Source organism: Gossypium raimondii, chromosome 13, assembly GCF_025698545.1.
Source record: "Gossypium raimondii isolate GPD5lz chromosome 13, ASM2569854v1, whole genome shotgun sequence".
Taxonomy (NCBI): domain Eukaryota; kingdom Viridiplantae; phylum Streptophyta; class Magnoliopsida; order Malvales; family Malvaceae; genus Gossypium; species Gossypium raimondii.
Window position 1 is genome coordinate 45,908,218 of NC_068577.1, and position 14,430 is coordinate 45,922,647.

Here is a 14,430-nt window from a genome sequence, read left to right on the forward strand (position 1 = left end):
AGACATCTAGAATAAATGTTTTAAATTTAATAAATAAGATGATAATCATTAATATATAATTATATCCATTATAATATATTAATTATTATCAAGTTTGCATAAATTAGGATTAGTTTAAATTTGATCATATTTTATTTAATAATTTTTAATAAATTAATAGAAAATAATAATTTAATATACATTATATTAAATATTAGTTGTTGTTAACTTTATGTAGGATTAGAACTTAGAATATTTTAATTATTAATTTGTTCTAAGAATTCTAATTAAACTCCTACTCATTCCACTATAAATTTCACCAACCTTTTCCATTTTTTTCACTCATCCCTAAATTAAATCCTAACATCCACAACCCACCAAGCACCAAATCACCTAGTGCCAAACTCTCTAGCTGCAACACCGCTAGCTCCACTGTAGCACCCCTAACCCGTATCCGACACCGGAACAAGATTACAGAGCATTACCGGACTTATAGAATCAAACAATCATACATTTCATATTCATTTCTCATTCAAATTAAAAACCATTCAAATTCATTCATATAGTCCCTAATACAAGCCCTCGAGGCCTCAAAAAGACATTAAAAGTGGTTCGAGACTAAACCTAGTACTCAAAGGATTTTTAGAAAAACATTGATTTTTTTTCAAAGTGCAGGGGACACATGCCCGTGTGGGCAGGCCGTATGTCTCACACGGCCAATCCACATGCCCGTGTGCCAGGTCGTGTACCCTTTGAAATGGCCTTACACGCCCATGTGCCAGGTCGTGTGAAAACTGGAGGGTATACTGACTTGTGCCACACGGCCAAGCCACACACCCGTGTGCTAGGTCATGTGAAGCTACTAACTTGTTTTATATAGAAGTATCAGGAACACACAGCCATGTCACCTGGCCGTGTGTCACACACGGTTGAGACACAAGCCCGTGTCTCTACCTGTGTGGACAAAAATATGCCATTTTCCAAGCCATATTTCTTATCCAACTTGGTACCAACCTAAACATAACCATTTGCATATAACCATGGCATGATTAGAAGTTCAAAACCAACCAATATTAAGTTCATAACATGTTATAATATCACATACAATCATGATTCTCATAGGTACCTTAAAAGACCATTTATAACATGCCAAAATATGCTTCCAAAATATACCTAAATGGCCAAACACATATATGAGACATTGTGCCTAAAACTTAGCATGCATACCACATCTCAATTTCAACCATTTGGTACCCTAAATACCAATTCACAATAAGACATTCACATAGCAACCTTACACCTCATAACATAAGGCCATTTATACATATATACATAACAAAATATACCAAAACAAGCCAAATCAAATGGCTAAATACATGACCAAAACATATAGGCTACCATTAGCGAAAATGACCTATACATGCCATTTAACCAAAATGTATATTCTCAAAAGTACCAAAATAAGCGTTTGATAGTGTGATGAGATCTCCAACAACTTCCAATCCGAACGAGCTTTCGATACACTATAAAACACAGAAAAATAAACAGAGTAAGCAATTAAGCTTAGTAACTACGTATAACTAAAAATACAACTTACCAATCAACCACAATTTAGGTAAGTAAAATTAAGACATAAATCAACTCCATTTGGCCCAAAAGCCTAACACATAATCCACAATCATGTTAGCCATGAATTCATTTGTCAAATGTATATCACTTCCCATATTTCACAAAAATATCAGTACTAGTTCGTATCGAACTCGTATAATCCTCGTAACAACACTGTACCCGTTGAACCACTTGGAATAATATCGGATACATGGGTATCTCGCACACTAAGTTCCAATACGTGGTCAAAACCACAACTATCTCATATCTCGTATCAATGCTCTCTCTTGAGCCGTAACTAGGTCTGCTCACACAAGCTATCAGTAAGACGTAGCTACATGGTGCGGCTCACACAAGCTGTCAAGTAACCACAACACATGCTGGAAACTCAGCCACCAGTAGGATGTACGAGACTAGCACCCAAAACACGGTAACCCCTAATGACATGTCATTTGTATCCTATCTATTCCTAAGGTTCAACCGGGATCCATACGTCGCCGAAACTTCATCGAATATTTCCGTGGAGTCATATCATCACAAATATAATAATAAAGCATTTAAAACACATATAATTTAATGCTTATTAACATACAAACTTACCTCGAATTAGTACGGAGGTAAAACGATCGGTTAGTCCACTACTTTGTCTTTTCCTCTATTTAATTCTGAATGTTGTTTTTCTTGATCTATATAATCAAATTTAATTAATTTAAACCTCATTCCATACAATTCAATCCAAAAATCATGTTATGGAAAAATTACTATTTTGCCTTTATACTTTTGACTTATTTATAATTTAGTCCCTAGGCTCGTAAAATGAAATTCAAGCAATTTCATTCACACCTAAGCCTAGCCAAATATTATATATACTCATAGAAGTCCATACATTTTACAATTTCATACATTTACCACACAATTTTCATATTTCACAATTTAACCCCTAATTTATAATTTCATAAAAAATCGCTTAACAAAAAGTATTTAACTCACAACAAGGATTCATTTTCTTCTATTAAACTTCCAAGCAACTAAAATGCTCTCATGGAAAAACCCTATACTTTCAACCATTTTGCAAATTAGTCCCTTAGTTAACTAGGTTAAGCTACAACGATTTCAAAAACATAAAAATCATTAAAAACGAGATAGGTTTTCACTTACATGCAAAGGAAAAGCTTGAAAAAAAATCTCTTCTCCTCTCCTAGGGTAAATTTTGGCTATGGTGAAGAAAAATGGGGAATATGATAACTTTTCTTTAATTAATTTAACTTTTTTAATTACTTAATTACCATTTTACCTTTACCTAACTTTAAAATTTTCATAATTATCAAGCCATGCACATCCACTAACTCAATTAATGGTCTAATTACCATATAATGACCTTCACTTTAAAAATATATAATTATTTAATATCTTTAGCTAATAGAACACAACTTCTGCATTTATGCGATTTAGTCCTTTTTCACAAATTGAGCATACAACCAGCAAAATTTCTTAACAAAATTTTTATATAATAATAATATCATTTTATATTCTATAAAATAATATTAAAATAAATTTTACGACCTCAAATTTGTGGTCCTGAAACCACTGTTCTTATTTCACTAAAAACGAGACATTACATCCACTCAGCTCCCTCACCCATTCAACCAGCAGCCCATGCACTCACCTGGTAGCTCCCACACACAACATGCACGCCAGCAGCCGCTCCATGTCACTGCACCTGCCGCCCGTCCAGCTCCAGCAGCTCGCCAGGCCGACTCGATGCACCTGCTTGCTGACCACTTCCCTGCATCCGCTCGGCACACACATTCCTTGCTGCTCCTTAGCGTTCCATTGCCGCCTTGCTACTCACACCACACCATCAAGACACCCTAGAACCATCCCCAAACCAACCTCTTTTGCTTTAGATTTATTTTCTTTAAGTTCTTAATTTTTATAAAAAGGTGGTAAGACAAATTTTTCTCCTAAATTTTAATTTTATTTAATTATTTAAATTTTCAACTTATTGAATTATTAATATTTTATACTAATTAAATTTTTGAGAAAATATTTGTTTCCAGCTTATGTTCAGGTTAATCATGCCTTGCAAGAGAACTCGTGCCTCTACCCAAATTGATGAATCACAAAATAAATTCCACTGTAAAGAAGCTAAAGCTAGATATGAAAGCATTTTCAAGAATCAACATATGCACCCAGAAAAAGGCTTTACGCTGAAAGAAAGCAATTATATTGATTTCATGGCACAAATTCAACAAGTTGCTGAAGCTCTCAATTGGGAGTTGTTTTGTGAGAAAAGACCTAGTGTGGATGAGGAGTTAGTTCGTAAATTAGTTCGTAAATTTTATGCGAATTTAATCTCAAGCGAATTGACAGAAGTTTCTATTTGCGGAATCAAGGTACCAATAACCTCAAACGCTACCTACATTAGTGGAGAGAAATTGCTATGTTCAACATATGAAGGCATAAGTTAAACTTAATGATTGCAGGATAATCTTGAATAAGGGAATAAAATTAAATTGGTAGGGATTTAACATGTCTTTATTAGGAAGCATTTAGTCTATTTTTGCTATCATAAGAATAATTGCAATTAATTTGAATGATGTGTATACTTAAGTAGCATAAATCTCAAAATTCTTGTTTTCGAACATAAGTATACTAAAATCATAATTTTGGGAAGAATGTTGTTCTGAAGGAATTTTTCAAAGGTGTTTCCGAGAAATTCTTTTCAAATTTGTGCATTACTCGGGACAAGAAATGAATAAAGTTTGGGGGTGTGGAAACACGAAAATATACACACTTTTTCATGCCATTTTTTAACCCAAATTCATGCAATTTAGGTAAAATTCTTGTAAAAATATATAATTATTATAAAATAATTATTTTGTACTTAAATTATTAACATGTTAAATTTTAATTAATTTTTATTATTTTTGACAAATTTGCATAAAGGACGAAAAACGGCCCTACAGACACTGCTAAAAGCACAAAACCAAGTAGCAATTTTGAAGCATCAAGGTGAAATCATTTTTAGCATAAGACAGTCCAAATTATGTGTATTAATTAATATTATAATTAATTTTAATTTTAATCAAATTTAATTTGGACTAAATAAATTATTATTAATTAATTATGAAAAGGGGTCCAATTGAGCTAAATCGAGGAAATCGAACCAACCGAGCACTGGGCATCCCAAAACCGTCCCACATGCTGACCCAATCAGCTTGCTTGGCTGATTATTTGGCTTGCAAAATGGCCCTTGAAGACTCCTTCAAATTGCATTCAAACCCCTCCACTATTTGTGCCTTTCTAGATTTGCCCCTACCTTAATATAGCAAGTTTGAAAACTTCAAACTTGCCACATGTGTGGCCGGCCATGGGGGACTCTATGGCTGCTGATTTTTGCTAATTTTGACAGTCATCTCAACCTATAAATAGTCCCCCTTGGCTGCTCACTTCAAACACATCTCAACTATTCTCATCTCTTCACTTCTCTCTCATTTTTCTCTCTTCATTTCCCTTCCATTATTCTTCATTCCCTTGTAGATTTCACCTCTTGAAAAAGAGTAATTCATCCACCATTTGGAGCAGCATTCAAGTGTTCGTAGAAGCCTCGGTTTGGCAAGAACAAGCGGAGAAAGAGGAGAGGAGCAAACTAGTCAAGCCACGAAGAGAACACCGGATTTGATTCTTGTTCCCTATCCTTTTAATTTTGTTGTTGTTATGATAAACATGTATATGAATATTTATGATGTTGAAATGTTTAATTTAATTAATATGACTTAAATTTAATTCGTGTTAGGTTGATTGCATTTCGTTTACTTAATTTATTAAAATTGTGTTTGTGTTGTTATAGGCCTCGGTAAGATGTTTGATTAAGTAAAATCATGACTAAGTTATTCTTGGATTACAATTGTAAGGTAACTAATGAATTAATTATTTAAACGGATTGAAATTGTAATTAATTAACACAGTACTTAATCGTGTATGTTTAATCATTTAAGATAGTGAGGATTAAATTAGCAACGGTATCTAACGATACATTAGCCTTGCATAACTTGCAAGATTATTGTGATTAAACTGTTTCAAGGTAGAAATACATTATTACTTCACGTAATCTTTTATGTGCTTATGAGATTGAATTAATTGTTTGAATTGGCATAGAGATATGTACAAGAGATTATTTTGATTTCATAAGTATGTATGTGCATTAACATATTTTCTTATTAAAATTTGTTTAGTCGGTTGAATTGACATAGAGATATAGTCAAGAGATAAATAGATTTTGGTCGGTAAGTATGTTCATAACTTAGCAAATTACCAAGTTGCCTTGAATTTATCTAGCACAATTATGTCATCTTGATTAAAATCATCTTCTAAAATCGTGCATTGGAACTTTTATTTTATTTTTATTTATTTTACTTAGTTAAAAAAATTAGTTTTTAAGCACCTTCTCAAATCAAAATATTTTTCTTCACCAAAGTGTTTTTAAATTGTATTCATAAATAAATCTTTTCATAGTCCCTGTGGGTACGATAACTTGACATTTACTTGTCACTTTATTACTTGTTGCGATTATGTATACTTGCACATTTCCGTCGTTCCACTCGGGAATGCATTTCATTAAAAGCTGTTATGTGTACTAAATTTGAGGAGGGCTTGAATGAAGATATTCGATTACTTGTCTAGATACTTAAGTTGAAAGAATTCATTGTCTTGGTAAACCGAACACATAAAGCGGAAGAACTTAGCAAAGCAAAAAATAAAAAGGGCAGATTCTGAAGTCCGAGACTCGGGGAAAAGACAAATGGAAAAATCTTTTTTCTTCTCCTTTAAAGAAAATGAAAGAATCATGTAGTCGAATGTCAGCTCCCTATGGATTTCGGGTAAAGATCGAGGAAAGCAAGCTAGTTCGAGAGCTCAGACTACCTCTATAGCTAGTGTGGGTAGTGTCCGTAATAATAACAAGCTAGAATGTCAGCAATGCAACAGAAGACATTTTGGGGAGTGCTAACTAAAAGAAGAGTCGTGTTTTAAATGTGGTTTGTTTGATCATTTTCTCCGAGATTACCCAGATAGATTCAACCGAGATAAGGCTCAAAATGTTTGATCCAAGTGTGCGCCATCTAAAGGTAGACCACAGAAGAATAGTGGAAATGTGGGAGTTAGTCGAAGTGGCACTAAGGACACTGCAGTTCAATTTGAGGCACAAGCACCAGCTAGGGCTTAGGAGATTCGCGCTTGGGAAGATGCTACAACACTTGATGTGGTTGCTAGTACATTTTCTCTTTTCGATGTTTCTATTTATGCTTTGATTGACCCGGGCTTAACACACTCGTACATATGCACTGCATTAGTAACGGATAAGAAAATACCAATAGAGTCAACCGAGTTTGCAGTCAAAGTAACTAATCCGATAAGTCAGTATGTGTTAGTTGATAAAGTTTGTAGAAATTGTCCACTGAAAATACAGGATTGCAACTTTCCGACTAATTTGATGCTATTGTCGTTTGATGAATTTGATGTGATTCTTGGCATGGATTGGTTGACTGTACATGATGCGGTTGACTTTACATAATCCATACTTTTAAAAGTACATGAATGAATGAGATTTTAATAATCTTAATGATATATATCCAAATTCAGACGATGATAAGGAATATATGTTGAATGTTAGAGAGGGAATAACCCAACAAATATGGAATGTTAGACAAATTAGATAAAATTGCATGTGATGTTTATTTTTCTTGTTATTTTATTAGTAATTGTATTATCAACTATTTTCTTTGACTAACATATTATATATGATAGCTTGATTTCAATTTTTGTTACTTGTTTAGAATTTTTTATCGTACTAATATTTTTAATTTTTAATAGTAATTCATATTTTAAAATATATATAAATTATGCAATTCTACAATTACAATTTGTGCTACCAAACATGACGTAGAGAATCACATGTGATTACACTTTGTCAACCAAACACAACTAGCTAAAGAATTTCAATTCTTTGTAACTACAAAAAAGTATAAATACTACCCTAATAATTACACTTAATCTAATTACTCTGTGTTATCCAAACAGACTTGAAATTAACCTTTGATTCCTAAAACTCTAATATTCACAAGTTTCTTGGCTTGAAATGTTTGATTAAATGAGGTGGATTCTGCCAACTGAGTCTTAGCTTGGTTAGTATCGATATTGCTATTAGTGCAAGAGGATATTGTTTTGAACATGTTAAAACGCATTTATTTTCCTATTTAAGGGTTGGAGAGAGGTTATGGTAATTCTAGGCTATTATATAAAAAAATAGGTAGATACTATTGAAATTTAGCAAGTAAAAATTTGATACCCTTTAACTAAAATCTCTCCTATTCAAATCTTATGAATGAAAAAAAATAAACAATTCTACAAAGAGTTTTGTCCCTCGTGGCTTAAATTTCGGAGATAATTTGATTGATTATAGGATAAAAAAAAATGAAAAAACTGAAACAAAGTAACCGGAAGATTGATTACCACAAGCATGGAAGGCATTACGTTGTTGAGCCACCATCATTAGCCCGCATCCTTCCACAGCTTAAATTCAAACCCCTTACTGTAGTAGCCACCACTTTTCTTTTATAGTTAATCCATAACTCACTTACGGTATAATTAGAATCGAAAACTTGGTTTAGAATAAAAGATAGTGAGGTAGATGGCACAGCAGTGATTGAAGAGAGTGAAAGCATGCAACAGGATGCCCTTCGTTTAGCTGCTAAAGCCCTCGATTTCTTCCATGTCACTCACCCTACTCACATTCCTCGCTTCAATCAACAAGGTAACCTAACTATTTCCCACTTCACATTGTTACTATGCAATTCAAAATCCAACTCCAACTCTGATCAATAAAATAGAGAGAGTTAAGCACTCTTATTCTAATTCTTCATTTTCATATTCGTGTTCAATATTGATGTTTGACGAAATTCAAACATGAATATAAAATATAATTTTCAAAGACTCTTCAAACTTTTTTCTTTTCTTGAAATATTTATGCCCAACATTTATGTTTGACATATTTTCAAACATAAATATCCTAGGATATTACTTTTCAAACACACTCTTAAAACAAAGAATGGAAAAAATCTTAAAACCATTGAATTTTGACAGCCCCAACCTAATATATATATATATATATGTATATTGGAAATCATTTTAAAATTTTCAAGATTGAATTAGAGTGTGTTTAGATAATAATAAAACCGTCCAGCCCTATCACTGTATAGTAATTAAAATGCATTTTAAAACTTTTAAAACTACATAGTATTTTTAAGTATGTATTCTTAATTTTATAAAATAATATAATATATATTTTAATTTTATAGACACTTTTTACATTTTTTACTATAAGTCCTTAATTTCATAAAATTCATATTTATTTGGTTTAGTATTGTACAAATTAATATTTTAAATTTTATTAGTATTTATATAAAAATAGTTTTGTAAAAATTATCACGCATGTTATAATTTTATAATACTAAGTTATTGAGGCGGTTTAAAAAATTCATTTTGATATGGTAGTGGGGTTGGGGCAAAGAAAAGGGAAAAGCTTTGGTTTATTTCGTTGTCATCTCTACATCAAACACAGAAAAGAAATTGAACATATTTGTATTCCAACATGAAATTCACACCAAAATGTGTAAATTATTGGTTCAATACTTCATAGCAGAATGAGCCAATAATTCCCATTTTGTTGCAGGAATTTGACACAACATGTGGAAGGGGGTGGCAATTTGGTTCACTTGTGACACACTGTTGTTGGGGGGCTGTTTCATTTACTTTTGCATTTGGCACCCTTGCACTTCTGCTGTTCCAGATGCTGATGATGAGCCAAATCAGTTTCCTGGTTTACACACTACATGAAAGTTTACCATTTATTTACATTTCTTTTACTTTTTGTACCAACAGTAGTTTATGCATCCATAGTTAATGCTTGTAATCAATATATATATATATTATTTGTTTTATTTATCAATGTATCTATTAGAGCGAGTCCAGTAACTAACCCTCCGCATTCTATAGGCCCATTAACGAATAAATGTTGGCCACGAGTTTTAAAATTTTTCCATATCCAAAACAAGGATCAATATATATTTAGATATGAGTTTAGAAATATACTTGTGTCCAATAAATACTCATATCTAATAATGAAAAATTTATTTGATAAGCTATGCATGATTATTTCATAAATATCTATATTTATTTAAATTCATCAATAAATAATCATTTAAAAGATTCATGATTTTGAAAATTATTAATTTTAAAATCTGAATTTCCAATGTTATTTTAGAATGTGTTTGGTTGAGTGGCAAAAATGAAAGGATGTAAAAGAGAATAAAAGAATGAAAAGAAAATAAATTTTGAGTGTGCAATGAGAATAAAGAATAGAAAAAGTGTTCATTTTTCATTCTAATGCATTTCAAATAAAAATAATAAAAGGAGAAAATGAAAAAAATTAGAGTTAACTATTCACCTTACAATATTATGAATTTTTAAAAGATTTTCATATTGTTACCCTCAATTTTCAACTCAAATATTGTATATATGTGCGAACTCCTATATTTAAACTCTTTATGTTTCTTTGGTACCAAATACACCAGTAAAGGAAATATATATATATATATATATATATATTATATTTCTATTTTCTCTCCAGGTTCCTTTTTCTTCATTTCCAACTTTCTTTCTACTTTGTGCAGTTCAAAGCCAATGAATTACAGGTGTATTAGGATCAAACTTCAAGTATGAAATATAATGTTCCAGTCATAAAAACTCACCTAGTTCGGGGTAACAGAAAGCTTGCCCTTGACTATTTCTTGGGATTTCATGACCAGAGAAATGTATTGCCTACATTGTGCTAACCCTTTTTGTGTGGTACCCAACCCTATGCTGCTCCACCTCTTTAATTTTCTCAAATTACTCCTATCTAACACTCGCATTCAATGTTAATTCAAATATGAATATGAAAATACGTTCAATAATTCTCTAAATACATGAAAATAATGAAAAGAAAATTTAACATACACGGGCAAAATTGAACATACTCAAGTCTGACACATTAATCAAGCAGGCAGAATGCTGATTTTCTTCTTCTTATAGTTAACAAATCTTATTACTTGAGATTCATCATTATATATATTCAGATTCATTCAAGTTCCACTGAAATTCCAGAAACGTAGCTCAAAGCTTGTATAAAAAACCAAGAGAGTGAAAGAGAGATTTGGAGAGGGTTCTTGAATTGCTAGGAGCTGCATACAAAATTATGGCCTGTGAAAATGTATATTCACATAAGCCATGAGAATCAAAATTTACCACCAAAATGTGGCACAGAGGGGTATCCATGCTCCCATGATTTCAAGAGGTAACAAATTACACTATATACAGACCTCTTCCCTCATCGAAAATGGACCTTCGGAATCGAATTAGTGGGATTCTTGCCTTCCCTTTGATTAACAACTCTTCCCTGTCGGAAAAAAATATCATATACATAAAATCAGATACTTGATAAGATAACAATGGCACAAAAGCCGGTCATGAGCCAACTGCTAAGGAAATTACAGTCAATTCTACTTTAAATTTTAAGTTAGTGGCACGGGGTTTCTTTTAAATTCTGTTAATATTTACTTTGCAATTATTACATAAATCATATAAGATACACAACCTATAGGATAGTTAAAATTGTCAAATTATAATCCAATACTTATGAGTGGAGGTCTCAACAAGTTTGAATGATCAGATGTCCTGGAGGCATTTCAGTCCCCTCTTTTATGTCAAAACATTTGTTTAATTAGGCTACAAAGGCTAAAATAATATACCATTGATGAGTATAGATGGGCCAATATAGAAGAACTGATGAAAATCATAACATGTAACCATATCATTGGCAACCAAGAAAGTACCTTAGGAACAACCATTCCAGTTTTGCCACCCTTCGCAGATGTACTCTGAGTTGCCCCTTTTCTACCCGCAACCATGCCTTCAGCAGCCTTGCCTTTTCCGCTGCATTTCTGGCTCAGAGGAATTTCCCCTGCATTATTTTCTTTCCCAGCATCTCTCACTTTGTTGCCAACTCCCACCTTCTCACTAGCTTTTTTAGCATCAGCAAGCGGCTTCTGTTCGTTGACTTTGTGTAGCAGTGAAAGTTTGGAGCGATGAGTCTGAGAATTAGCCTGCAAAAAGTTACACCAATCTTGGGTTCTTCAACATGATATGATTTTCGATATATGGTTTAGTTTTCATCTTAAAGTAACCTCACACCTATAAACCAGTTGAGAAGGATTCTAAATCAGATACAGAAAATCAATCCAAATAAAGCTCAGATATGCAAACTCTATGTTTTCTTCCCATATTAAGTCTATGCTCAAAACTTGGATTGTTGCGAACTGAAAGCTCAAATACAGACACATGTACCAAGTGCTGCATACCTTTGATTTTACGGCTTCCTCCCAAGTTTTCTTTGGAACAGTTACTAATCCACCTGTCCTAGAATTACGTTCCCCTTCCTTACCTCTAACATTTGATTTCTTGCACATGTTGGAAGGTTTCACTTTGGTCTTGGCAGCTTCAGTCAATCGTGCCACATTTCTGCTATCTGGGGTTTTTTCTTTCCTCTTTATCCAAGAAACAGTTGACCTCTTAGCTTCATAGCCAGAATATGAAGATGATCCCACACTAGACTTGCCAGAGGAAGATCTACTGTCTCTTGATTCCATCCTATGACTCCTATCAGCATTAATCTCCACCCTTGATGCTGGCCTTGTAATACAACTTTTTCTGAGACTACTCCTCACTGATGTTAAAAGCTCACTTGTTTGACCGAAACCTCGACTTGATACCTCAAAGAACTTCTGCCGCCGCTGCTGCTGCTGCTGCTGCCGCTGCTGTTGAATGCTCTCAGAGGTAACTGTGCTTCTACCATTCGTTTCACCCGACTTATCTACCACAGGACTCAAACTCCTTTCTGGACCCCCTCGATTAGACACAGGTTTGACATTTTTTCCTTTGGCATTCTCAGTTATTTCAGAAACCATATTTGATTTAGATCTAGATGTCCCTTTCGAGTTTATAAAGCTAAGTTCAGGTTTAATGCCCTCACCATACACTAAAGACTTCCCCTTCAAAACCTTCATTGACTCTATCTTATTCAATGAGACATCACAACAGTTCCCCTTCCATTTCTTGCTCCTGAAGTCCTTTCCTCTTGATCTCGAAACCGACTGTGGAAGTGTTGGTGAATATGCTCCTACCAAGTCCAACTCTAAGGTTACCCCTTCCTCACCGGAACACAAAAATGCCGATTTTAACTGGCTAGAAGAGCATTGGTGGAACCTGAAAACACACATTAACTTTATTTAATCTAACCTTATGTCATTGACTCTAATAGCTCAGCTACAAAACAGTAATTGAGTAATAGAAAGATGCTTACAAATGACTTGTTTGAAACCATTTGTCATCACTGCAAAAAAAAAAAAAAACTATATAAATAGAATTTTAATGAAGTTATTAACATGTATATTTATCAAATAAATTACTTAGAAAAGTCATAATAATTTGGAGTGAAACTGACATGTCTTGGCTACTGAGGTTTGTTTCTGAAATAAGATCCACCCACATTGGTGCTTCAATTTCTTCCTACATATTTCAATCAAAAAATAATAAAATTTATTATTCCAGTGAGTGGACAAAAGGAAATGTGGTTGAGAATCAGAAACAGATTCATTACCGAGAAAAACATGACGATAATTCATAAAACCGGATATCATTTCAGTCCATGGAAACTTATAATTGCATTTGCATATTCTGATATGGAAAATTTATTAAAATCTAACATTGTTTAAGATATTTTCTTTTCTTTTCTTGTTTCCTACATTTTCTTAGCAAACAAACAAACCCTTTTCCGTTAATCAAGGTATCTCATTTCACCAATCCAAATAAACCTAAAAAGCCATTATGAACCAAGAATATAACTAGCTTAAAACCACAAGAAAAACAAAACCTAGAAATTAAAATAAATATAATATACATAAACAAATTAAATAAACAAAATGTAAATGTAAAATAGCAACAAGAAAACAACATGTAAAATGTTTCCAATCACAAAGAAAACAAATGCTTTAATTAAAACCAATAAAACCCAAGAAGAATCAAAATGAAGGGTTTTAATGTATTACCAGAAATGCCCAGTGATCTTTCTGATTCTTCAAAGCCATTTTCTTTTTTCTTTTTTCCTCTGTTCTTGAATCTCCTTTTAATGTCGAAAATCCTTCGTTTAAAAAACTGGGTTTTTTATTTGGAATCAAATAGTTATGAAACAAAGGTGATTTAAAGGCTCTAAATTTTCCATTTCTCTTTGGGGGATTTGGCTCTTTGGGTTCTTCTCTGTTATAGCAAAAGAATGCAAAGAGAGAGACAGAGAGTGCAGAAACGCTGCCGTTTCTCGAATCACCATGTGAGAATTTTAAGAAATTTATTTATGGTTGATTTATGGCCGTTGGATTGAGATTTGAAGAGATTGGAGGGTGAGGATTTGATTTTGAGACATTAAGGTTTTATAATTTAATGATGTTGTTTTGGTTATGGGACAGCGCGTTAGCCATCTCTAATATAATTCGACCGTTGAGAGATTTTAAAAATGTTGGAGAGAAGTTCACTACCGTTACCTGATGGTCACCTTTCTTCACATGAATGACAAAACTTTGACTATTTAAAACTCTCTTTGAAGTCTTATCACTGAGATTAAAATGTTATTCTTGAAAAAAATTCGAAAATACTGAATATATTTGTTTCAAACATATACCTACTCAAGTAGAG

At 32.9% G+C, this 14,430-nt stretch overlaps 1 protein-coding gene across 1 annotated transcript; it reads right to left on the minus strand.

Moving 5' to 3' along the window:
* Window positions 1-10,536: 10,536 nt before the first annotated feature.
* LOC105784329 (hypothetical protein) lies at window positions 10,537-14,003 on the minus strand. The gene is made up of 6 exons (XM_012610183.2): window positions 13,791-14,003; window positions 13,187-13,251; window positions 13,046-13,075; window positions 12,045-12,948; window positions 11,520-11,789; window positions 10,537-11,083 (listed from the first exon to the last, which is right to left on the minus strand). The coding sequence occupies exons 1-6, from the start codon at window positions 13,827-13,829 to the stop codon at window positions 11,015-11,017; spliced, it is 1,377 nt and encodes a 458-aa protein (XP_012465637.1). The 5' UTR covers window positions 13,830-14,003; the 3' UTR covers window positions 10,537-11,014.
* Between the last annotated feature and the right edge of the window lie 427 nt (window positions 14,004-14,430).